The 26,999-nt window shown below is 44.5% G+C and overlaps 1 protein-coding gene across 1 annotated transcript; it reads right to left on the bottom strand.

The window, feature by feature from the left end:
• Nucleotides 1-692: 692 nt before the first annotated feature.
• letmd1 (LETM1 domain containing 1) lies at nucleotides 693-23,867 on the bottom strand. Its single transcript, XM_085972881.1, has 9 exons — nucleotides 23,734-23,867; nucleotides 20,360-20,520; nucleotides 15,904-16,019; nucleotides 14,576-14,658; nucleotides 11,036-11,222; nucleotides 9,818-9,919; nucleotides 9,355-9,507; nucleotides 6,321-6,417; nucleotides 693-3,898 (listed from the first exon to the last, which is right to left on the bottom strand). The coding sequence occupies exons 1-9, from the start codon at nucleotides 23,823-23,825 to the stop codon at nucleotides 3,822-3,824; spliced, it is 1,068 nt and encodes a 355-aa protein (XP_085829007.1). The 5' UTR covers nucleotides 23,826-23,867; the 3' UTR covers nucleotides 693-3,821.
• Between the last annotated feature and the right edge of the window lie 3,132 nt (nucleotides 23,868-26,999).

Here is a 26,999-nt window from a genome sequence, read left to right as displayed (position 1 = left end):
GTTTGTATTCCTGTTTGTATTCTACTGTGTACATGCCTGGACATGCCTCGGCTGACTCCTCCCACAGGTCCTAGTATAAAGGTGACTGCTCCCCAGCCCTTGGTATCCTGGACCGGTCGACCACTCGAGGCAGACCTCCATTCTGTTGTTAATAAAAGCCTTTAGTTACTCTTCTAACTCTCAGTCTTTTATGAGTAATTGATAGCGCATCAGCCTTTAACAAATCCGTGCTGACTTTCCTTAATTAATCCATACTTGTCCAAGTGACTGTTAATTTTGTCCAAGATTATCGTTTCTAAAAGCTTCCCCACTACAGAGGTTAAACTGACTGGCCTGTAGTTGTTGGGCTTAACCTTACACCCTTTTTTCAAAAAAAAAGGTGTAACATTTGCAATTCTCCAGTCCTCTGGTACCACCCCCATATCTAAGGAGGATTGGAAGATTATGGCCAGTACCTCCACGATTTCCTCCTTAACCTCCCTCAGCATCCTAGGATGCATCCCATCCAGTCCTGGTGACTTATCAACTTTAAGTACAGACAGCCTTTCTAGTACCTCCTCTTCATCAATTTTTAATCTCATCCAGTCTCTCCACTACCTCCTCTGATATACCAACACCCCTCCATTCTTAGCCCTATTGTGTACTGTTCACTACAGTGTGACCATGGCTTGTATCAAATAACAAGGCAAAAGGAGTAAAAAATATTTTTATTCACATACCAGGGGTTATATAATTTTTCCACATTGAAATTAACCAAAACTGAGCCCAATCTCCAGGCAATCCCCATTATAACACCAAATACATATATCCATTCACAGTACATCTCAAAATAAAAATACTTACTGAATTAAGGCATCCATCTTCACATTAAAAACTCAAAATAGCTCAGAAGTAAACTTTTTTTTAAATGTCTTAAGCAGTGCGTAATTAAAAATATAATTAAACAGAAAATGAACAGAATCAGTAGTACTGGAACATACAAGGTTATCAGTGCAATGTAGGCGCTGTTCATCTGAACCCCGACTTAGGTAAAAGCAGAAGCAATGTTGGTTAATCTCCACTGTTTGGAAATCCAAACTCGAATTTCATAAACTGGTTCAAGCTGTCCATTTGTGTATTAATAAATGGCGCAGTTTCAGGTATTAACTGTGGAAGCACCTGCTGCTGCACTGGTTTTGGAAAGGACAGACATAGCGGGTTTATTTTAACCTTCACTGCCGCTGAACTCAATGAGATGAAAGTCACCCCCATCATCTTTAGTCCAACTTTAGAAGAGATATTGGGAACTCCACTCCTCTATTTTAAATACGCAAAAATGCAGTGTTGCAGCATAAAGATTTAAGTGAAATTAGGAGATACAAATCTAACTCGAGTTGGGAAAGTGGCGGCAGTTGTCCAGAATTCTACTGCGTAACAGAGGTCAGAATTCTGAATTGAAGAAAGAAATTACCTTGTACAGCGCACAAGTCCTGGTGAGCGCCATGGTGCTCCTTTCCTTCTAATTACTGGATCCCTAGTGTCGATGCTTCAACTTTAATGTCATGAAGTAACCTTACTTTTTGAATGGCGGAGAGCAATGTCTCACTGCTCTGGTGACAGTGCAACAGTGTGGCGACACTACATCACACAGAGCAGCGTGAACTGGAAAGGAACTAGAAGCAGTGGGTACATTTAAAAATAGGATAAAATACAACAAGATATGGGGTGTATTGTAGGCAGCAATATCTCAAGGCAGAAGATAGAACTGATTTGAAGAGTCCCGCTTGCTGCCGAATATTGGCAAAGGAGTTAAGGTGGGCAACAGAGTCTTTAAACAACTAATTGTGACTTTTTTTTTTTTTAAAGACGGGGCAAATATACAATCAATGTCTCACATCTGTATCGATTCCTCAGCCAACTGAGCCAGCAGTTTAGCCAAAGGCATGACACTGTATTTGGTTAGACAGGTAACTGCAAGCTTCAAAAGCATTATCCAACACAAAAAAAATCTCCAATAAAATATATATACTAATTCCAATTTATATGGCCATTAATGAAATGCTGAAGTGCCAATAATGTGTTTAATCAGTGGATCAAGCCCCACTTGACATCAGGCACTCCATTGCGCTCCACTTAGAAAGGTCATCGACCTGAAACGTTAGCATCTGTGGAGCGAGAAACAAAGTTAAGTGTTTCCAGCGTGTTCGGTTTTATATTTCAGATCTGCAGTATTTTGCTTTTTGTTGTAATGTTATTGGCCTGAATGTTTCTGGGATCGAGGGTGGGTCACAGGATGCTCTTGAGATCCGCCTACTGTGCAAAAGGTGAATTTTCCTTTTGTATTCCAATTGTGAAACAATAGCTGCACAAGAATGGAGTGGGTAGAATTTGATGAAAAGTTAGTGTTCAGCGACTTAAAAAAAAAAAAAAAAAAAAAAAAAATTTCAAAGAAAGAAAATGCTGATTTTACAGAATCCAGAGTGGTCATCGGTTCAGGGCACTGATTTCCAAGTCAGACAGAAGGGATTATTGTCTACACCCTGATGGATGGGAAAAGTCGTCAGTGAAATGAGGTTGGACAATTTCTAATGAACATGGCCCCACAATACAAACTGGCCTTCAGATTCACCACTGATCTGACATCTTTGGCTCGGGATTGGAGTGGGGGGGGGGGGGGGGGCGGGAAAGAGAGGTGCTGTTACTGAGAACAATGACAAAGGCCCAAAAATTCCTGTAAGCGGTCAATGAACGGTGCCCGCCGTTAGTTAGACTTGCCCTTGCCCGTTGTTTAAGCTCCCTATTTTGCATGGCAAGTTGCTGGATGGAAACGGGGCATCTGGGATCTGAGTGAACAGGCCAAGCAACTGTGTAGCTCCTTAACCAGATAGGAGGATTGTGAAATGAACAGCACAAGGTTTGAACAAGGAAGTGCAATTTAGAGTGGGTGAATTCAATATCAAGTCAGGTACAGAAAGAGAGAGGGAAAGAAATATTGGATTGAGAGAGAAAAAAGGAAACAGAAAAAGTTAGAATTTTTTTTTTTTTTTTTTAATTGTAAAAAAACCTCAAACAATTAAAACCTGAAGGAATGAGACTCCACACTTGTAATAATTAGTTTTCAGGGCCAGAGAGGTTGACTGGCAGTAATTAACACTTATCAGCCCGTTAAAAGGTAGACTTAAAACGACTTGACAATGTTCTGTGGCGAGTTTACTTTGTATCTACAGAGCAAGTACAGGGACTTCACGCCGCTCAATGCATTTGAATAACGAGCCAGGCAACGAGATGCTTTTTTCGCGAAGCTAAAAGCGGAGCGGCACATCTCGGACAGCAACTTTCCGATTTCCGCGTTTAACCGCGCACCTGCCCTCGCCTGAAGTTGCTGAGGCTATTAGCCGCACGGTTATTTTGACAGCAATCTTTGGGCCAAAAAGTGTTCCCTTTCCCACTACTGGTCAAATCTTTCAACAGCAAAAAGTCTGCACACGTGACTTGACTGCAAAATTTATGACGCGTGTCAAAAATAATCTCCTGCAGTGCACATTGCTCAAAACTAAAAAAGTACTGGTCCGGAAAACATTAAGTTTTTTAAATTAATTCATATATGCACTCAGTAAACAATGATGTACATCTTTTTCTTTCTCTCTGATATTTGCATTGAATTTCATTAGGGGAAACCTACCTCCAAGCACAATCATTACACTACAGCAGGTGAGCTAACTGTGACAAGCTTTGGAATTCTGGAGTTAGTCTCGCACTAATGCAGGAACTAATCCTGGTCAACACAACACAGACGTCTTGGGTAAACATAGATGGCCACTCCGCAGTTTTGCATTTAAGATTTACTTGCTTCTTCTGGAATTGAGGTAATTTGTGGAAAGTAACACCATGCTGTGCAACAGCAGCGAGGCTTCGGAATCTGAAAGCAAAAAATATTTCAGTTTAATTTTTTTTCTCCCCAACTGGTAGGTGCTTTACTTACATATTCTACTAACACACAAAAACTAACCACTTTAAACTTTCCGGCTCCTATACTGACCACAGCTCTTACAGTTTTACACTATCAGAAACCTGTGACTCTCTAAACTACATACTGGGCTAACTAGAATCACCACCGAAATCACAAGTGGGGCTGGGGAGAACAATCTTTTAATTACATAATGAATCCTTTTTTCCTAGGAGATGCAGGATTTCACAAAGTGTTTTATTTACTGGAAATTAAATAGTTCGGAGAGAGAGAAAACTGGAGCCTGATCCTCCAGATGTGAATTTTTGGGTTTAGCACCTCCATAGATTTGTATCCTCTTTCTGTTGAAGTCTTAACACTGCTAGATTGCATTCCAATAAGTTCCTTTCACAAAGACTGAAAACAATCGTGTAAAAAGGTGTACATGTGGACCAGTGTGCTATGGCTGACCCCAAAGGATGGTAATGACTCCAACATGCAGGGGTATGGAGTACACAGGAAAGGTGATGGTGTAACCCTGTGTGTCAGTGACACCTGGGAAGTTAAAGATATTGTCTAACTTTCTCCTTCCAATTGGATCAATGAACTATTCTGGTTGAACATCTTTAAAGTGAAAAGGACAAAGCTAATGACGGGGGTATAGCTAGGACCACCAGATCAGAATAAGGAGGAAGATAGTTTGCTCTATGAACAGGTAGGAAGAGCACATGAAAACCTAAATATTAATTAGGAATGCTCAAGTGCTTCAGAGTCCAAGTTGGTAAGTGTAATGCCTCATGATCCAGTGCGTCAGGGAAACCACAAGAGGCAGTGTCCATCTCAGCTTGGTAACTGGGAACAGTTATCTCGTTATCGACCTTTCAGCCATTGGAAACAGTTTCTCTTTATTTACTCTATCTAAATCCTTCATGATTTTAAACACCTCTATCAAATCTCCTCTGCTCCAAGGGGAACATGATCCTGATAACATGAGGAAAAGGAATTCATAGTTTTTTTTGGGGATAGTGACCGTAGAATGACCAAGTGCAACACGATCTGGAATTCAGAACGCGGACAAGGAGCCAGGAATATAATCTTAAAAAAGGCTAACTTCAAAGAAATGAGGAAAGGGCTTAAGCAAATTAGGGAAGTTTAAAACACTAATACAGTACAAGTGGAGCACCTTTAAAGGCATAATATTGAACATGCAATATAAATGTGTACCCAGAATTGGCAAGGGTGGACTAAACAAGCTGGACCCTGAACAGAACAAATACATCAGAAGTGAAATGAGGATAAAATTACCTCTGCAAATTCTACAGCAAGAGAAATGAATATCAGAAAGGTGGTCAGAAGGGCAAAGAAGCTTGGTTTAGGGCCCACTGTAGATATAAACACATAATATAGGCTGACACTCCAGTGCAGTACTGAGGGAGTGCTGCACTATTGGAGGTGCAGTATTTTGTACGAGATGCTAAACCATGGGACTATTTGAAGAGGAGTCGGAAGTTCTCCTGGTGTCCTGGCCAAGGTTTATTCCCTCAACCACCACCAAAACGGATTATCTGTTCATTCATCACACTGGTGCTTGTGGGAGCACAAATTGGCTTCTGCATTTGCCTACATAACAGTTTCTCTCACCAGGTCTCTCTACCCCATGCATTTCTGTCCCATGATAGGGTAGATGGTAATGCAGCCTGCTCCCTGCTTCTGTCAATCTTGCCTTGAGTTGGGAGTGACCTGAGGAGATTCTCTCCTCCATTTCCTTTCCTATGGGGAAATGCTTGGCCTTCACTTGCTATTCCTCTGATACTACATCCAAGAATGGATATCGTAGATGCAAAATGTATCCCAACTCCATGCCACCTTAATTAATATATAAAATTATGCAAAGGGTGTGGTAAACCACTGTTTGTATTCCACTGTGTACATGCCTGGACATGCCTCGGCTGACTCCTCCCACAAGTCCTAGTATAAAGGTGACTGCTCCCCAGCCCTTTGTATTCTGGACCGGTCGACCACTCGAGGCAGACCTTCATTCTTTTGTTAATAAAAGCCTTTAGTTACTCTCTTAACTCTCAGTCTTTTATGAGTAATTGATAGCGCATCAAAGGGTTGTTAGGTCAAGGAATCCCCTGCTGGAAACAGTGGTGGGAGCAGAATCCATAATACCTTTTACAAAGGAGGTGGATAAATATTTGAAGAAAAAAATTCCGAAGGGGATGGAAAACAGATTTAGTGGCTAGCTTTTGCAAAGAGCCCGCACAGGCGCGATGGGCCGAGTTACCACTTCCTGTGTTGTAAAATTCTATAGTTACTGAAAGACAACCATTAAATCACCCTCGGCAACAAGAGGCTGATAAATGCACTTGCAACACTTGCTGTGTCCTTTTACCTTTTAATTTCTTAGAAAGCTGGACCCATTTGGTTAACCACTCCTTGCACTGTGCTGCGTTCAGGTGCACTGAACTCAGACCTCTTACATAACATGCCTTGAAATCAGAACCACAAAACAATGATCAGAGAGACAAATCAAAAAACAGAGAAAACAGTGTGAAGCATTTTCCTTTTATTAAACTGTAGGACAACCAGATTTCCTTATTCCAGTGATGTACATATTTAACTTCATATCTAATTTCCAATGCCTTGCAACAATGACATTTCATTATACAAGAAGAGATTCTTTAGGAAAAAAAAAGTCAATGTTCTTTAAAAGGTAGCAAAGTCAGCATTATATTTAGCTCGTGTCACTGACAGGCTCTCGACATCGGACTTGGAAATAGCTGAATCCACTCAAGACTGTTGCACACCATACACAGGCCAGGCTCGACATAGGGTTTCTTGTGATGACAGTCTATTTATTTAGCAGGGCAAGGATTCATTCCACAATGTTAATATTGTGCTACTAGCATGGTGGAGTAATGAAAGAAAAACCTAACCAATAAACAACCCTTTTTAATGACACTACAATACAATACAATACAAATCGCTTTATTGGCATGATAAGGTACATCTTATGTTGCCAAAGCATCAAAATACATTTATGGTTGAACACATAAACGCGGTTCCATTCATACTATCTGTACTTGCAGTAATAAAAACTTATTGCTCCCTTCGTAATGTCACCGGAGCATAACTTCGCAAAGGACATAGTGGGGAAATTCAAAACAAAATACTTTCTCTCCAGGTCGCTTTTAAACAATAGGTTTAAGGCGAAAAACACTTAATATTTCTGCCTTTCTGCAACAACCCCCTCCCCCAGATACAATGTAGTACAGTCCAACCAAGAGACGAGGCAACACAATCTGCTTCAGGGTCTCAAAGTGCTCCTCATGGGCCCCACGGAAATAATGTGGGCCTCTGCCTCGCCGGGACACCCCCACTCAACCTTGCTGGCAGCCAGGATTGGTTGATATTGCGAGCTGTATCGGGACGCCCGTTTGGTGCCCCCCCATCGCGCCAGCCTGATGTTAATCGTGACTGCCTCGCCGCCGCAGGTATGATCGGCTGGCGTTCTCCACCGGTAGGTCGCCCAAATCAAAATCAAACTCCCCATCTCTGTAACCTCCTCCAGCCCCCTACAACCCTCCCTATCTCTGTAACCTCCTCCAGCCTCTACAACCCTCCCCATCTCTGTAACCTCCTCCAGCCCCCTACAACCCTCCCTATCTCTGTAACCTCCTCCAGCCCCTACAACCCTCCCTATCTCTGTAACCTCCTCCAGCCCCCTACAACCCTCCCCATCTCTGTAACCTCCTCCAGCCCCTACACCCCTCCCTATCTCTGTAACCTCCTCCAGCCCCTACAACCCTCCCTATCTCTGTAACCTCCTCCAGCCCCTACACCCCTCCCTATCTGTAACCTCCTCCAGCCCCTACAACCCTCCCTATCTCTGTAACCTCCTCCAGCCCCTACACCCCTCCCTATCTCTGTAACCTCCTCCAGCCCCCTACAACCCTCCCTATCTCTGTAACCTCCTCCAGCCCCTACAACCCCTCCCTATCTCTGTAACCTCCTCCAGCCCCCTACAACCCTCCCTATCTCTGTAACCTCCTCCAGCCCCCTACAACCCTCCCTATCTCTGTAACCTCCTCCAGCCCCTACAACCCTCCCTATCTCTGTAACCTCCTCCAGCCCCCTACAACCCTCCCCATCTCTGTAACCTCCTCCAGCCCCTACAACCCCTCCCTATCTCTGTAACCTCCTCCAGCCCCCTACAACCCTCCCTATCTCTGTAGCCTCCTCCAGCCCCCTACAACCCTCCCTATCTCTGTAACCTCCTCCAGCCCCTACAACCCTCCCTATCTCTGTAACCTCCTCCAGCCCCCTACAACCCTCCCCATCTCTGTAACCTCCTCCAGCCCCTACACCCCTCCCTATCTCTGTAACCTCCTCCAGCCCCTACAACCCTCCCTATCTCTGTAACCTCCTCCAGCCCCTACACCCCTCCCTATCTGTAACCTCCTCCAGCCCCTACAACCCTCCCTATCTCTGTAACCTCCTCCAGCCCCTACACCCCTCCCTATCTCTGTAACCTCCTCCAGCCCCCTACAACCCTCCCTATCTCTGTAACCTCCTCCAGCCCCTACAACCCCTCCCTATCTCTGTAACCTCCTCCAGCCCCTACACCCCTCCCTATCTCTGTAACCTCCTCCAGCCCCTACAACCCTCCCTATCTCTGTAACCTCCTCCAGCCCCTACACCCCTCCCTATCTGTAACCTCCTCCAGCCCCTACAACCCTCCCTATCTCTGTAACCTCCTCCAGCCCCTACACCCCTCCCTATCTCTGTAACCTCCTCCAGCCCCCTACAACCCTCCCTATCTCTGTAACCTCCTCCAGCCCCTACAACCCCTCCCTATCTCTGTAACCTCCTCCAGCCCCCTACAACCCTCCCTATCTCTGTAACCTCCTCCAGCCCCCTACAACCCTCCCTATCTCTGTAACCTCCTCCAGCCCCTACAACCCTCCCTATCTCTGTAACCTCCTCCAGCCCCTACAACCCTCCCTATCTCTGTAACCTCCTCCAGCCCCTACAACCCTCCCTATCTCTGTAACCTCTCCCAGCCCCTACAACCCTCCAAGAACCCTGCGCTCCTCCAATTCTGGTCTTGTGTATCACCCACTCCCTTCACCCCACCACCGGCAGCCGTACCTTCAACCATCTAGGTCTTAAGCTCTGGAATTCCCTCCCGAAACCCCTCTTCCTCTCCACGTCCCTCTGCTCCTTTAAGACCCTCCTTAAAATCCACCTCCTCAACCAAGCTTTGGGTCACCTTTTCCTAAAATCCCCTTCTTTGGCTTGGCCTCCATTTTCACCTGATTGCACTTCTGTGAAGCACCTTGGGACGTTTTTCTACGTTGAAGGCGCTATAGAAATGGAAGTTGCTGTTGATGTGCCAGCCGCACACCGTCAACCCTTTTACTCACGTTCCTCAGCTCATCCTCCGACAGGTCATGCACTCCCAAGATATTTAGAGCTCGGTCCAAATGACGAATCTCCATTATGTGGCTCGAGAGGCGATGGCGCAGGATGAAGGTGGGCATGTGCGGAGTGAGGAACATCACCTGACTCAAGATTTTCTAAGAACATAACAGCAGTTGAGACATAGGAGCACAGGTGAATGGGTGTAACATTTCCATTATACCTTTCATTTCAAAAGGTAATTACATATAGTTCAAAAAAAAACAGTAGCCTAGAAATTTCAGTTTGCAAAATGCCCAACACACTCGTGTGAAATTACTTTGTCTGCTATCTTGACAAAGAAGTTAATCCATTTAAAACACAGCATGCTGGAGTTCCAATGACCTGTGTCGTCATTTAAACTTGCTTACTTTGAAGGTTAGCTGGTTGACAGAAATAAACTTCTCAAGGTTTCAGCCACTTCCTTACCGTCTGGCGTGCATCAATGCGTCGCATTGCTAATGGAGACCCCGAGAACAGCTTTGCCACCATATGCAGCTGGGAGATTTCTGGGTGGATGCCTTCCTGAACCTTCATTTAAATACAGAACAATGTATCAGCACAAATGCTTCCTAGAATCAGAAACTATGTAAATAATGCATTTAATGTCCAAAGCCAGGTTTACTGCCTCAGAACTGCTGTCGTGTAGGTCAAAAAATCAATTCAAACTTTTGAGAGGATAATTAATTTGATAGAAACATGGAGCAACACACGGACAGTATCCAACAGCCTGGTAAATCCAATTTAGCAGATCTAGTAAAAATTAAATAAATAAAGCTCTTTTTTGGAAGGCAGAGGATTTCTTTCTCTTCAATGAGGCAAAAGATGCCATTCCTGGGGAATGGAACTATTGCCCCTGCATCAAGGATCAGATATAGCATGGGTTAGATGTAGGGTAAAGCTCTCTCTTTCTGTATATGCCCTAACCCCTAAACCGAGAACACCACTCAGGTGTGACATTTCTATTTCCCACACCAGCCGTCCTTGTGGCCTCTCTGTGCGAGACAGCCTGCAAATCTACACTTAAATGTCTTGTAGCTGTCACGTGCGTCCAGTTTGTCCTTTACGTTGTGACGTGGTTATCTAGTCTTTCAACTTTCTTCCTCTTCATTGGTTAAGTGCCTTTTTGATTAAATCTCTGTGGCTTTCCCCTTAAGTGGGTATTTTCTACTTTTGTTATTCCCTAATAATGTTATTCAAAACTATTCTCCCCAATTACAAAAGAACCTTCAAGCTAGTCACCATGACAGTTCCTGACACACCTCTGTATTTGCTCTCTTTTCCCCCCCCTCTTACTTTAGGTCTTATTGTACTATTCGCTAGCCAAGATGGTCGGTTGGTGATCTGCCTTGGGGCTTCTACCTGGCACGCTAACCAGCTGCCGGGAGTTATGTGAATACCCGGGATATGTGTTCACTTGTTTTTTTCCTCCCACCTTCTTAGAGAGTGCCAAGTATCAGCCTGGTGCCTTCCCAATAACATGGCCAAGATTGGGACTGCAACATGCAGAGAATCAGGCACAAACCTGCATCTTGCCACTCCACGGTACACCAATGGGCTGTGCCACAACACCTGACAAATGCCCGTTTCAAAGTTATAAGCTTGCAAATGATACTTTCTCCTAGTGTAATATGTTTGTGTCCATACTTTACTGCTGAGGTGCAATAGTTGGCCTTTCAGTTGCTTGTCTGGAACTCTTGACGCTGCTTTGATCAAACCCTTCACAGCATCTGGGTAAACCTGAGCCCGCACCGAGTGGTAGATCTCCATGAACTCCTGCTGCTGTTCCTGGGTCCAGAAGTGTCTTATTAACAACTGGCGTGGATAGAAATACCTACAAACAATAAAATGTTATGTACAGATTTAGGAAGTAGGAGTTCAACAGTTCAGTGCTGACAGATAATTCACTAATTCTGACTCTGATGTTTCTTTACTGCCCTAAAAGTCCATATAAAGCTCCATAACCACTACTTGTAAAGGTATTTACTGCATCCAATCCTTGTGGTACATCATTCTGCAGCACTGTTGGCAGTGCACAAACACTTTAGGGCATTACAGTTTGCAACAGTGACTACACTTCAAAACACAGGCACAATGGGCTGAATGGCCTCCTTCGATGCTGTAAAGCACTTTGGGACGTCCGGAGGTCGTGAAAGGTGCTGTATAAATGTAAGTTCTTTCTTTCCTTACAGAACTAACAGCAACCCAGCTTTCAATAGCCAGCTTTAGTGTAACTTAAGGCAGGCCATTAGAGAGAAAAGAAACTGAAAATCTGAATTAAAAACAGAAAATTCTGGAAACACTCAGCAGCATCTGTGGAGAGAGAAACAGGGTTAACGTTGCAGGTCGATGACCTTTCATCAGGACTGGAAGATGCTAGACATGAACAACTTTTAAGCAGGTACAGCGCCAGGGAAAAGGGCATAAAGAACAAAAAGGGAGAGGAGAGCAGGAGTGAATAAATGACAAAAGTGACGATGGTGCCAAGCAAAAGGGAGCGATAATGAGACAAGTGTAGCAACAAAAGATAGGGCCGGAGCAACGTTCCCTGTAAGCTGCGCTTTGTTCTGCGCGGCCCGTTTCTTTCAGTGCGTGGTCCCTTTAAATTTCAGCGCATGCGTGATATTTACAATGTAAAAAGCTGGTGAGTGGCCTGCGCGGGACCTTGAAGATTACTGAGCGGCCGTGCACATGCACAGCTTAGAGGGAACATTGCTCCAGAGGTGGTGTAAATAGTTACAACAGAATAGGGAAGGGTAGCATGGAAAATCTGGCACAGAGAAGTCGCCTCCTGTGGCCCAGGAATCGGAAGAAGGGCAGGTAGACCCCAGGGGTACGGATCACCGCCGATAGGGAATCTCCAGCCCACACCTCCTCCACTCCCAGAGGTTCAGATGCAGCCATCCTCCATTCCCAGCACCTGCTGTCCAAGAGAAATTGGGACCGGTGGTTAAGGTCAGACCTCAAAATCGGAGGCCAGTTCTGACAAAGGGCCCCACCCAAAAGATGCTGTGCAAGTCCATTCACAAAGTCATTGTTCACTGCATATTATATATACACACATAGTAATTAAGAATAATGCTGCTGACAATAGTGTGGTGCTCCATAGAATGATAGGTACACAAAAGTCCCCCCGCGCACACACCTCCCAACCTCAATTATGCCCGTGTGAAGAAGCACCAACGTGAGGCCAGATACTTTCCAACAGGGAAGGAGGAAGACTCATCCAAGGTCACTCTTGCACATCTCTCAGTTGCTGTAATAAGGTTAGAGGGTACATCTTGCACTGACATATGCCAAGGTGCAGGCACTGAACTGAGGAGAGGCAATATCAACTAAATGTAAACAATTTTAAAGTGGATGTAGGAACAGAGAAATCTGGGGGTTCACATACCCAAATCTTTGAAGGTGGCAGGACAAGTTGATAAGGCTGTTAAAAAAGCAAATGGGATCCATGGCCGTCATAAATCGCAACTTCTACAAGAAGTAACTCAGGAAGTACTACTCAACGGCCAGCTGAGGGCGCCGTCCGAGGAGTATAAATACTTGGGCGTGGGCCCACCTTGACCAGAGACAATCTGGAAACAGGAAGCTAGTGACTACTAACTAGACCTCCATGTTTTGTTACAAGTCGATTAAAGCCTTGCTTTATGTACAAGCAAGTGCGTAGTGAGTCTTTATTACGTCAATGGCTTTATAAATAGAGGCAGAGAGTGCAAAAAAGCAAGGACGTTATGCTAAACCTTTATAAATCACTGGGTAGGCCGCAGCTGGAGTATTGTGGCCAAATCTGGGCACCACGCTTTAGGAAGGATGTCAAGGCATTGGAGAGGGTGCACAAGGAGATTTACTAGAATGGAACCAGGGATGAGGGACTTCAGTTATGTGGAGATACTAGAGAAGCTGGGAATAGGTTATGCTGATAGGGTTAGATTAAGTAGGGTGGGAGGAGACTCGTGTGGAGCATAAATACTGGCATAGGCCAGTTCGGCTGAATGGCCTGCTTCTATGCTGTACATTCCATGTAATTCTGTGTTCTCCTTAGGGCAGAGAAGGTTAAGTGGAGATTTAATAGAGGTGTTCAAAATTATGACGGGTTTTGATTAAATAAATAAGGAGAAACTGTGGCAGGAGGGTCTGGAACCAGAGGACACGATTTACGATAATTGTCAAAAGAACACTAGAGGGGGAGACGAGGAGAATTTTTTTATGCAGCGAGTTGTTATAATCTGGAAAGCACTGCCTGAAAGGGGGGGGGGGGGGGTGGAAGCAGATTGAACAGTAATTTTCAAAAGGGAATTGGATATATACAGGAAACTTTTTTATCCGGCACCGACGGGACCGGCGTGGTGCTGGTTTATCAAAATGTCCGGATTACAGAGAGGTATAGTAAAAGGTACGAGAGCCCCGTACACGGCCACAGATCCAGGCGTCCCTGTTGCATGGCAACAGGTGCAGGAACCCCGGCCACAAATCCAGGCGTCCCTGTTGCATAGCAACAGGTGCAGGAACCCCGGTTACACGGCCACAGATCCAGGAACGGCCACTAATATGAAGTAAAACTTACCTGAACCTACTCCTGAATTTTGCCGGTTAACAGAGATTTCCGGTTATTTAGGTGTCGGTAAATCGAGAGTTTCCTGTACTTGAAAAGGAAGGATTTGCAGGGCTATTGGGAAAGAGCAGGGGAGTGGGACTAATTGGATAGCTCTTTCAAAGAGCCGGCACAGGCACGATGTGCCGAACGGCTTCCTTCTGTGCTGTATCATTCTACGATTCAGAGAAAATGAATCCATTTTCAGAATTATCATTTTCCACTAGGGGGCATGATGATGTTACTAAAACCAAAGAGCACAAGAGCGACGTGTACAAAATAATTGCTAAAACTTCCAGAAATGTGCTTTTTTGCCATTTACCTTACAATCTGGCATATCGGTTACAGCTTCGTGCAGGTTTTGAATGACCTGTGGGTGCAAGCTATACTTTCCAACCATCTCAAAAGCATTATTTGTCAGCTGGCATAAGAATTGTGGAAGTGCTTTTAATACCACTATGGTCAATACACTATTTTATGGTACATAAGTTCAAAGCTTTGGTCACAACTATTTAGAAATAAGGCTGGACTGACATGACCCATCACTGTCAAACTCTAGAGCACCATTGAAAATTAATTCTTAAAATACTCACATCAATATAAACACCATATAGTTTGCAAATGGTGGAATGGAGAGAAGCACCACAGGTAACACCTTTATAGCATCTCTGCGAAACTGGAAGAGAAAAGCTTTTTACAGGTTACTGCTAAAAACTTCAGACGTCACCAGGTAGCCTACACTGTTAGTTGACTTGAAATCATTGCACAGTATTTAGTTCCATAAACACATATACAAAGCTTGAATATGTTGCCAAATTCATTACTGCTCACTACAAAATGAAATATCACTCTTGTTGCTTCAATTTCTACTTAATTTCTTTCTTTTTTGAGAGTTTTTGTGTCTTCATCAAGGTGAGGGACATTAATAACAACAGAAAATGCTGGAAACACTCAGCAAGTCAGGAGGGTCATCGACCTGAAACGTTAACTCTGTTTCTCTCTCCACGATGCTGCCTGGCCTGCTGAGTGTTTCCAGCATTTTCTGTTGTTTTAGATTTCCAGCATCTGCAGTATTTTGCTATTGTGTGAGGGACATCAGTGTTGGGGAATGGGACACTTTCCATTTCAGGCATCTAGTGCCAGCAATGAGGACTCAGAGATCGGTTCCAACACAATTAGATGCAGAGTAAAGCTCCTTCCATTCTGCTCCAATCTCAGAGAACCAGACCACTCTGATCTACATCAAAATGACAATTTCCATTTCCTACATCAGGTACCCTGTGGCCGAAGAGCAAATTCAAAATCTCTGGGTCTCACCCACCCCCGCACCCCAAAACCATCAGCAGGCCTTTAAGTGGCACTGGTAGAAGCTTTGGAGATATCTGCATTTGTCTACTCTCTCAGCCAGAGTCCAGGGCGTGTGACCCAGAAGAACAAGGATAAAGCATACACCAATGGAAAAAAGTGTTTTGAACAATTATTACCCTGTGAAGAAAATGGTGTCTTAATGCCTCATTGCTTGGAATGGGAACAACAATGAAATGGGGCATTCTGCAGTAGTGACCTTCACTTACTACAGGAAACTCTCGATTTACCGGCACCTAAATAACCGGAAATCTGTTAACCGGCAAAATTCAGGAGTAGGTTCAGGTAAGTTTTACTTCATATTAGCGGCCGTTCCTGGATCTGTGGCTGTGTAACCGGGGTTCGTGCACCTGTTGCTATGCAACAGGGACGCCTGGATCTTGTGGCCGGGGTTCCTGCACCTGTTGCTAAGCAACAGGGAAGCCTGGATTTGTTGCTGTGTACGGAGCTCTCGTACCTTTTACTATACCTCTCTGTAATCTGGACTTTTTGATAAACCGGCACCACGCCGGTCCCGGATAAAAAAAGTTTCCTGTATGTGGAAAAAGAGTCTCACCTGTCTTAATTTTTCCATTTCTCTGTAAGACAGCTGACTGTACTTTAGCCCCTGGTCAGCCATCTTATGCTTTATTCCACTAACTTCCTTGAAGTCAAGAAACAATAAACGGAAACCTACAAGATACACAAAGTGAGAAGTTATCAATAGTGAAAATGCAATTACTGTTTAAGATAATTAGCAAAAGAACTAGAGGGAGAGGAGTTTTTAAAAAAAAAAACACCGAGTTATGATCAGGAAGGCACTGCCTTAAAAGGGTGGTGAAAGCAGATTCAACAGTAACATTCAAAAGGAAGCCGGATATACACTTGAAAAGGAAAAAAATTACAGGTCTATGGGGAACGAGCAGGATAGTGGGTCTAATTGGATAGCTATTTCAAAGAGCTGGCACAGGCATGAGGGGCTGAATGGCCTCCTTCTGTGCCATAAGATTCTATGAAAGAAAGACTTGCATTTATATAGCGCCTTTCACCACCTCAGGATGTCCCAAAGGGCTTTACAGCCAATGAAGTACTTTTGAAGTATAGTCACTGTTGCAATGTAGGAAACGCAGCAGCCAATTTGCGCACAGCAAGCTCCCACAATAAGCAATGAGATAATGACCAGATAATCTGTTTCAGTGATGTTGTGCTTCTAACAGCAACAACACAGGATTTCGTAAAAATGTAGACAAAGAAACATACACAAATGCTCTGTGAATGTGCAGAGAATCAGAAAGAAAGCACAACAAGTGAATTTGAAAAGAGGAAGACAGGCCAAGGAAATGGAAGTGGAAAAGGTCCAGTCAAATAATGCTGGCAGCTTGTTTGCATGCGAGTACATTTGACAACGTAAAAAATAACTTTTAGACAAAGAAGCGTCACTACGAATACACATTCTCACAATGCTGAGTCCCTGATCTTAACTTAGCCATTGTGAGAAGAGCCTCTCTCAGGAGCCTCCTAATGACCGGTTATATAGTGGCATCAGTAGAGGCATGGGAGCAAGGTTGCGCCTGCTGCAAGGGAGACCAAGGGAAGGGGAGAAAGCAATTACAGAAGAAATTAGATTTCTTTAAAATGTCAAATACGAACAAACTGAAAAGAGAACTGGCAAAAGTACTTTAAATTAAATTTTACATTCATGCTGATTAAAATTACAGAAGAACATAAGAAATAGGAGGAGTAGGCCATTCGGCCCCTCGAGCCTGCTCTGCCATTCAATAAGATCATGGCTGGTCTGATCTTGGCCTCAACTCCACTTTCCTGCCTGTTTGCCGTAACCCTCGACTCCCCTGTAGTTCAAATATCTGTCTATCTCAGCCATGAATATATTCAATGACTCAGCCTCCACAGCTCTCTGGGGTAGAGAATTCCAAAGATTCACGACCCTCAGAGAAGGAATTCCTCCTCATCTCCGTCTTAAATAGGCGACCCCTTATTCTGAAACTGTGCCCCTTAGTTCTAGATTCCCCCACGAGGGGAAACATCCTCTCAGCATCCACCCTGTCGAGCCCCCGCAGAATCTCATGTTTCAATAAGATCACCTCTCATTCTTCCAAACTCCAATGAGTATAGGCCCAACCTGCTCAACCTTTCCTCATAAGACAACCCTTCCACCCCAGGAATCAACCTAGTAAACCTTCTCTGAACTGCCTCCAATGCAAGTATATCCCTCCTTAAATAAGGGTACCAAAACTGTATGCAGTACTCCAGGTGTGGTCTCACCAACACCCTGTACAGTTGTAGTAAGACTTCCCTACTTTTATACTCCATTCCCTTTGCAATAAAGGCCAACATTCCATTTGCCTTCCGAATTACTTGCTGTACCTAAATGCTAACTTTTTGTGTTTCATGTACAAGGACCCCCAGATCCCTCTGTACCGCAGCATTCTGTAGTCTCACGCCATTTAAATAATATTTTGCTTTTCTATTCTTCCTACCAAAGTGGATAACCTCACATTTTCCCACATTAAACTCCATCTGCCAAATTTTTGCCCACTCACTTAACCTGTCTGTATCCCTTTGCAGACTTTGTGTCCTCCTCACAACTTGCTTTCCCACCTAGCTTTGTATCATCAGCAAATTTGGCTACATTACACTCGGTCCCTTCATCCAAGTCATTAATATAGATTGTAAATAGTTGAGGCACCAGCACTGATCCCTGTGGCACCCCACTAGTTAGTTTGCCAACCTGAAAATGACTGTTTTCTGTTAGTTAGCCAATCCTCTGTCCAAGCGAATATATTCCACCCAATACCATGAGCTCTTATCTTGTGCAGTAACCTTTTATGTGGCACCTTATCGAATGCCTTTTGGAAATCCAAATACACCACATCTACTGGTTCCCCTTTATCCACCCTGCTCATTACATGCTCAAAGAACTCCAATAAATTTGTCAAACACTATTTCCCTTTCATAAAACCATGTCGACTCTGCTTAATTGTAATATGATTTTCTAAATGTTCTAATATTTCCTCAATAATGGATTCCAGCATTTTCCCAATGACAGATGTTAGGCTAACTGGCATATAGTTTCCTGCTTTCTGTCTCCCCTCCTTTCTTGAATAGGGTCGTTACATTTGCAGTTTTCCAATCCGCTGGGACCTTTCCAGAATCTAGGGAATTTTGGAAGATTACAACCAATGCATCCACTTATTTTAAGACCCAAGGATGCAGGCCATCAGGTTCAGGGGACTGGTCAGCCTTTAGTCCCATTAGTTTGCCTAGTACTTTTTCTCTAGTGATTGTGATTGTTTTAAGTTCCTCCCTCCCTTTTGCCCCTTGATTTTCCACTATTATTGGGATGCTTTGTGTGTCTTCTACCATGGAAGACAGATACAAAATATTTGTTCAAAGTCTCTGCCATTTCCTTGTTTCCCATTATTAATTCCCCAGTCTCATCCTCTAAGGGACCAATGTTTACTTTAGCTACTCTTCCTTTTTATATACTTGTGGAAGCTCTTACTGTCTGTTTTTATATTTCTTGCTCGTTTACTCTCTCAATCTATTTTCTCTCTTTTTTTGTCATCCTTTGCAAGTTTCTAAAAATTTCCCAATCTTCTGGCCTACCACTGATCTTCACAACATTGTATGCCTTTTCTTTCAATTTGATACCATCCTTAACTTCCTTAGTTAGCCACGGATGGTTCATCCTTCTCGTAGAGTCTTTCTTTCCCACTGGAATATATCTTTGTTGAGAGAAACTGTTTAAAAACCCAAGATGTTCCAATATTTTCCTGAACCAATAGTCTTTGTAAAGTCAAAATTTTATCAAAAATGCAGCAGAGTAAAAACGAGTATTTAATCAGGTCTTAAATATATTGTGCATATGAAAGTATTTAATAGATTTGATTTCACACTTTTACTTGCAATTTTTGTTTACCAGACACAGCCTTGACTGTCAGGAACCACCATGCATTGTTCCGAATTCTGAACTTTCATCAATGAACTGGCACTGCATTTTGTTTCGAGAGAAGCCGGTGTAACACTGCGGAAAGGTGTGGACCTCAGACAGACACACGCATAATATTCCCCCTCACCCCCCCCTGCTCCCTCCTCCTGGAGGCACTGACTCTCCTGGGGCACAGATCCACAATTGACCTACACTGGCTCCCTGTCCGAAAAAAAGCATAGAATTTAAAATTCTCATTTCATCCACAAATCTCTCTACAGCCTCAGCCCACCCTTCCTATACAACCCCCTCCCATGACCTCTGACTACAGTCTCGTGTACATCACCCCCACCCTACCTAAGCAACCTCCTCCAGTCTACGTCGCCACCCATGCCCTCCGACCTTCTTGACTACGGTCCTGTGAATCCTTTCCCCTTCCACTATAATTGGTGGCATAGAGTTCAGCCATCTCAACCCTACTCTCTAGAAGTCCTTCCCCAAATCACCCTCTCCAGTTTTAAAAGACCCCTCAAAGCCCATCTCTTCGACAAAGCTTTTGATCACTTCTATCTCGCCTACAACAGCTCAGCATCCATTCCTTTCTTCCTTTGTGAAATATCTTGGGACACTTTTGTAAGTTAAGGCGCAATATAAATGCAAGCCGTTGTTGTTGAATGTGGTCACTGAATAGTAATTCGGAGTGGGAACCCTGGCTGATTGTTTTCTCCTTCTCTGAAGCGAATCGTAGCACCCCCAACTGTAGCCCTGTCCGAGACAGGCTAATGCACCAGACCAGAAATTGAATCTTTTGGTCTGCAAGGTCGAATATTACACTGGACAATGCCTCGACTTACTGATCAGGGACTATACAGATTTTCTGTTAATGTAGTGGACTCCAGCAAATGTAATAGTCAACTCCAAAACTGTAGAGATGGACAGTAAATGCAATTCTGACTTTTTCCTATAGAGTATTGTATTGGTATAGCACGAGTTGTGTGCTCCTCTCTCTCCCCCCCTGCCCCTCCATAGCTTTTGTCATGCTTGCTGCTGAAAAATGATCAATAGCTTCTGACCATTAACTCACCTCTGAAAAAGGTTGAATAGATCACATAAAAACGTGGAAAGTTTCTTTCCAGAAATCGTTCATATTTTGCATTCAAACGTTTGGCCTTTGAGATGATGGCTGAACTTAAAGTACTCCTCTTCGCTGTTGTAAAAAATTGTGAAAACGGGTGACCAGTAAGCCTGGGGTGGAGGGGGAGGAAAACGGAGGGAGAATAAGAAAGTCATCAATTAATCTGCAAGCAGTTTTATCACAATGAGGGTATGCTGTTGCTTTCCAACTGTACTAAGCGAGAGAGGAGGGAGAAAGGAAGACTGCACCACCAGTGAACCAGATCCTGTCCACACACATGCAGATTCCAGCAAGGATCACTGGACAGCAATCAAGAGCTGGATCTTTGGCCAATTTTCCTCTCACTAGTCTATGAGCACTCAAGTAGTATCCCCACTGCCAGCCTGGCCGAGATCAGGTAACTCAACACAGACCAGGAAATAAAGCTGTGACCTTCTAGTCTATATGATTCAGGTACTCACTTTACCAACCAAATCATTGGGAAGCATCATTACACGGTTAACAAAGGGGCATTGTCAAAATTTGAGATCGGTGGACAAATTTTTGGCTTGCATACAGCAGCAAAATATTTGCTTTGCGCTCGGAACGTTTTGTAAAACACTGCAGGGAATTATGCATTATACATTTCAGCTGGCTTTCTGGTGTATTTGCTTTGCGCACAGGTTTTGTAAAGCACTGTAGGGAATCGTGCATTATACATTTCAGCTGGCTTTCTGGTGTATTTGCTTTGCGCACAGAAGGTTTTGTAAAACACTGCAGGGAATTGTGCACTATACATTTCAGCTGGATTTCTGGTGACCTCATACTGGTCTTTGAATGGTAAACAGACCGCAGAAATTCAGCTATTACAGTACTGCACATGGATTTGAGTAAAGCCGTCAACGTAAGAAAGGCATTAATGTGCCCACACAGGTAAGCACGCTTACTTTTACTATTACAAAAGGCAAAATACTGCGGATGCTGGAAATCTGAAATATAAAACAGAAAATGCTGTAAATACTCAGCAGGTCAGGCAGCATCTGTGGAGAGAGAAACAGAGTTAATGATCCAGGTCGATGACCAGTTCTGATGAAAGGTCACCAACCTGAAACATCTACAGGAAACTTTTTTTTAATCTGGCACAGACAGGACCGGCGTGGTGCTGGTTGATCAAAAAGTCCGGATTACAGAGAGGTATACTTACTAAGGTACGAGAGCCCCGTACACGGCCACAGATCCAGGCGTCCCTGTTGCATGGCAACAGGCGCAGGAACCCCAGTTACACGGCAACAGGCGCAGGAACCCCAGTTACACGGCAACAGGCGCAGGAACCCCGGTTACACGGCAACAGGCGCAGGAACCCCGGTTACACGGCCACAGGTCCAGGAACCCCGGTTACACGGCCACAGGTCCAGGAACCCCGGTTACACGGCCACAGGTCCAGGAACCCCGGTTACACGGCCACAGGTCCAGGAACCCCGGTTACACGGCCACAGGTCCAGGAACCCCGGTTACACGGCCACAGGTCCAGGAACCCCGGTTACACGGCCACAGGTCCAGGAACCCCGGTTACACGGCCACAGGTCCAGGAACCCCGGTTACACGGCCACAGGTCCAGGAACCCCGGTTACACGGCCACAGGTCCAGGAACCCCGGTTACACGGCCACAGGTCCAGGAACCCCGGTTACACGGCCACAGGTCCAGGAACCCCGGTTACACGGCCACAGGTCCAGGAACCCCGGTTACACGGCCACAGGTCCAGGAACCCCGGTTACACGGCCACAGGTCCAGGAACCCCGGTTACACGGCCACAGGTCCAGGAACCCCGGTTACACGGCCACAGGTCCAGGAACCCCGGTTACACGGCCACAGGTCCAGGAACCCCGGTTACACGGCCACAGGTCCAGGAACCCCGGTTACACGGCCACAGGTCCAGGAACCCCGGTTACACGGCCACAGGTCCAGGAACCCCGGTTACACGGCCACTAATATGAAGTAAAACTTATCTGAACCTACTCCTGCATTTTGCCGGTTAAGAGAGATTTCCGGTTATTTAGGTGCCAGTAAAAAGAGTTTTTCCTGTACTTTGTTTCTCTCTCCACAGATGCTACCTGACCTGCTGAGTATTTCCAGCATTTTCTGTTTATATTTCTTACTTATACTATACTTGTCTGTTTGTCTATTAATAATTTGAATACAAAATTTCCCCCTGTAACTTTCAAATTGCACACACTTAAAAACAATTGGCACAAGGTGCTCTTCCTGCATCACATCATATACCATACCCTAGCCGAGAGTAGGCAGCTATCTCGTCCCGATTAGGCACCCCCTAGTCTCTGCCTGATGCCTCCTGATGGCGGAGAATGCAAAAACCCACTGTGAGGAATCAAAGGCCAAGTCTACGTTCTGCCACTGCATGACAGAGCCCTTTAAAACCCCCAAAATACTGCACTACCTTTGCAAATGCACTTTCATTTTAGATTAATTTTGAGGGGAAAATTCATAAATATCACAGTCACGAGATAAAAAAAAGTGACAAAATACTGCCCCAAGGAAGGCAGCATACTGCTGGAATAAAATGTTATTGGGAGTCGACTTTGAGCTTGACATCAAGCAGTCTTCCAACACTACACTTAAGAATCCGAGGCGACATGAGGAAACATTCTTTTACGCAGCGAGTTTTGTGATCTGGAATGCACTGCCTGAAAGGGTGGTGGAAGCCGATTCAAACGAGAATTGGATAAATACTTGAAGTGGGAAAAAAATGACAGGGCTATGGGGAAAGAGCAGGGGAGTGGGACTAATTGGATAGCTCTACCAAAGAGCCGGTGCAGGCACAATGGGCTGAAAGGCCTCCTTCAGTGCTGTAAGATTCTATGCCCATCAGATCACAAACAAGTATGGGAACTGAAGAACAGCAGCAGCCATCACTATATATGTATAAAAAAATATATATAAATAAAAAAGAGGGCTACTACAATTCTAAAACAATTATTGAAAGTAAATTTAGATCAGATTGCCTGCCAGTTCAAGAGACAGCTACTAAACCTGACATTTGCCCTACCTGAAGAATTCCTTTAATATCTAGTGGGAAATGATATACAAATTAGAACACCTATACGTAAGAGCACATATTCTTTAAATACACTGATAAATTAGTGACTACAGTTTTACTTTATTTTAAAGTGCTTCTCTGGAGCCCTCAAATTGTAATAAACCCTGTGCTGTTCACCATCTGCCGGTTGCGGAGCTGGGCCGTTTAGAAATGAAAACGCTAAAGCAGACACGGAGATGGTGGCTAATAATACATCACACGAAGGAGCTCGATTGAAGCCTCGCTTACTGGGACACATAGACAGTCGGATAGTGTAAAAACTCGGAAAGGCGACATCCTCTCAGCCCCTGAAGCCTGAAGCACCCTCTGGCCAGCGCCATCTTGGAAAACAAGGGGATGGGCGGGTGCAAAGGTTATCGAGTCTCGCGACATCATCTATCTCCTCAAAACAAATGTCAAGGTAATGTAGAAAAAAAGTGCAGCAAAAATAAAACCCAACAAAGGTGGGGCTTCTCATCGTCTCTATTTGTCTTGTTTTCCTCATTATTATTACAATGGTTGAGGCTTGATGAGCTTCTTGGATGCCAAGGCGACAGGGCAGAAGAGATCCACCTAGATGATAGCAGGGAGGAGAGGCTTTAGTTATGAGGAGAAACCAGAGAAACTGGGGCTCTTTTCCTTAGTACAAACATGATTAAGAGGAGATCTGATAGCGGTGTTCAAAATTCTGAGAGCTTTCGATAAAGCACAAGCGACCCCGATCCAGTGACCCCCATTGTGTGGTTGTCAAGGAGGACAGGATCGGGCCCAGCTACTATGCCCCCACAACCTACTGGCACTCAAACACCAAGAATGGCCATTTGGGTGAGATACTGGAAGGCTGCTGGTGCCTGTGGAACTGCTCCCCAACAAGAGTCAGGCCTCAAGGGCGGAGACTCGAAAAATAAACAACAACAGCAACTTGTATCTATATAGCGCCTTTAACGTAATAAAACATCCCAAGGCGCTTCACAGGAGCATTGTCAGACAACATTTGACACCGAGCCACATAAGGTGACATTAGGACAGGTGACCAAAAGCTTGGTCAAAGAGGTAAGTTTTAAGGATTGTCTTAAAAAGGAGAGCGAGGTCGATAATTCAAATGATAAAAACTACAACAAAGAATTAATACACTATGGAATATCATAAAAAATGATCCTTGTGTATAAACTTAATGTATGAGCTTCATATGTTCCTTTGTATGTGAAAACATATCTAATTATACTGAAATAATATAAAGGCATGCTGAATGCATTTATCATACTTAACATATTTATTGAATAACATGTATTCTATATATCATTCTATCTTTTTACTGTAATTTATGTTACACAGTAAAGATCATCAATTTTTAAAACATTACCACATCGGTGTCATCAAAAAATGTGACAGTCCTAATTGATTGATTCCCTTATTTTAGTCCTTCCCTCCTTAAGTGGATTTTTCATTGGATTCCTTTGGGTACAATTGATCTCAGATTGGTTGCTACAGTATTGATTTGCAGCTGGCGGTACCTTTGGCTGTGAATGGTGCTGTCAGATGCAGCAGCGAGCTTTACCTATGTTCCACTCCTGGTAGTTAAATTTTAAATGTATTAAAAGTGCAGGGGGGGGGGAGGCGTCCACATGCTCAGTACATTTAAATCAGCCCGGTGTACTCTTTTTGTTGGGTACTTTAAACAAATTTAACTGTAAATTAAACAAACTTCAAATGAAACTTAAACAAATCAAATTAAAATTGTGTTGGCCGGGTTGATGATGCACTCCAGTCCCCGCGGCGCCCACCGGTCGCGGAAATACTCAAGTGTGCCGGCGGACACCGCGTGCTCCATCTCCAGGGCCACCCGGGCGCGAACATGGCCGCGGAAGAGAGGCAGGCAATCTGGCTGAACGACCCCCTCGACCGCCCGCTGCCTGGACCAATTGATGGCTTTTTTAGCCAGGCCCAGGAGCAGGCCTACAAGGAGGTCCTCCAACCTGCCCGCTCCCCTCCGCACCGGGTGACCGTAGATCAGGAGCGTGGGACTGAAGTGCAACCAAAAATCGAGGAGCAGCCCCTTCAAATAATGAAAGAGGGGCTGCAACCTCTCACACTCCATATATACGTGGAACACGGACTCCTCCAGGCCGCAGAAAATACAGGCGGCGCAGAAAATACAGGCGGATCAGCCCGGTGTAAGGCAATGAAGTGTCCAAGTGGTCTAACCTGATTTGACTCCACGCTGGAGGATCTCACACTGCTCCCCTCCCGAGTCAGGCCAGCGGTCAGACTGTAACTGTAGCGTTGCTATGACACACACTAAAGTGCACCCGTTAGATCTTGCTGCAAGGACCAGGCCTGTGTCTAGTTGCACTGGCTGCCAGTTATTGCAGAAAGAAAACAAAGTGACTGTCTCCTTATTGGCCATGGTCATGAGTTGGGCTTCGCTTATGTGCCACCAATTACAGGAAAATTTCGATTAACCGGCCACTAAATAACCGGAAATGTCGGTTAACCGGCAAAGTTCAGGAGTCGGTTCAGATAACTTTTTTTACTTTTAGTTACTTTTTTTTACTCATTTCTGGCTGTGCAAGCATCTAACTGAAGCTGTTGCTAAGCTACAGAGATGCTTGCAAGCTGTGCTGATTGTTTTGATGCAAAGCAACAGGGTTTGTTGCTTTAGACGGAGCGCTGAGCTCCGTATCTTTTAACTATAGCGCTCGATTCTCCGGCATTGTTGATAGACCGGCACCAGCTCGGTCCCGTCCGTGCCGGATACCAGAAAGTTTCCTGTACCCACTTGTTTTCTTCAGAGCAGCACCCATCATTAAAACATGAGGCAGCCCATGGTTAGAGGAATGTGCTTGGTTGAATTATTTTCTAATGCTTTTGTTATGAGCACTTGTTTTCTAATTCATCAAGCTGAGTAAAGTCAATGGTAAGGGATGTGTCCAGTGACAGTACAGGCTCCCCGGGTCACATATACCATAGATTAGATGCACAGTACAGCCACCTATACTCAATAAGTTATCTTAATCCAGTATTGCAGCATTATGACGACTGTTTCCCACACCAGCCATCTTTATGGCCCCTCTTGAGTGAGATTGACAATTTAGTATCAGTGTGTGTGTGTCGTAGACTCAGGACAGGATTGGCCTCATTTGTGAAGCCAATCCAACCTTCCTGACACGCGCTGTCTAGACTCATACATTAAGAATTGTCACATGGGCTGCTAGTCCCATGGAACTGGACCTTCAGGAGAGGGAATGTTGGGGGAAAAGTAACCAGAATGTTGAAATTACAATCACTATTAGCAGGTACTCAAATTTTTAAAAATCTAGTTATCAAAATATTAACTAGGAAGCATGCCCTCAGACAACGCCTCCGCCCGCCCCGCGCACCAGAGGGAGTGACATGAATCTTGTCATTCATGTGAAAATGACTTATGTAATAATACTAGGTGGCCTGCTGGTGGCGCTGTCCAGGGAGAGTATAAATACTCGGGCATGGGCTCAGCTTGCTCAGGACGTTCTTTA

This window comes from Somniosus microcephalus, chromosome 33, assembly GCF_052327205.1.
Source record: "Somniosus microcephalus isolate GS21.2 chromosome 33, FLI_Smic_1.0, whole genome shotgun sequence".
NCBI classification, from domain to species: Eukaryota; Metazoa; Chordata; class Chondrichthyes; order Squaliformes; family Somniosidae; genus Somniosus; species Somniosus microcephalus.
This window is presented reverse-complemented; position numbering and strand designations above follow the sequence as displayed.

Bases quoted from the DNA above. Each gene is read 5' to 3' on its own strand.
- letmd1 (XM_085972881.1), bottom strand. From the start codon at position 23,825: ATGGCGCTGGCCAGAGGGTGCTTCAGGCTTCAGGGGCTGAGAGGATGT. The intron at 20,521-23,733 runs GTAAGCGAGGCT...CCTCCACCCCAG, and splicing joins CCGACTGTCTATGTGTCCCA to GCTTACTGGTCACCCGTTTT. The intron at 14,659-15,903 runs GTGAGACTCTTT...TTTCTCTTCCAG, and splicing joins AAATGGAAAAATTAAGACAG to TTTCGCAGAGATGCTATAAA.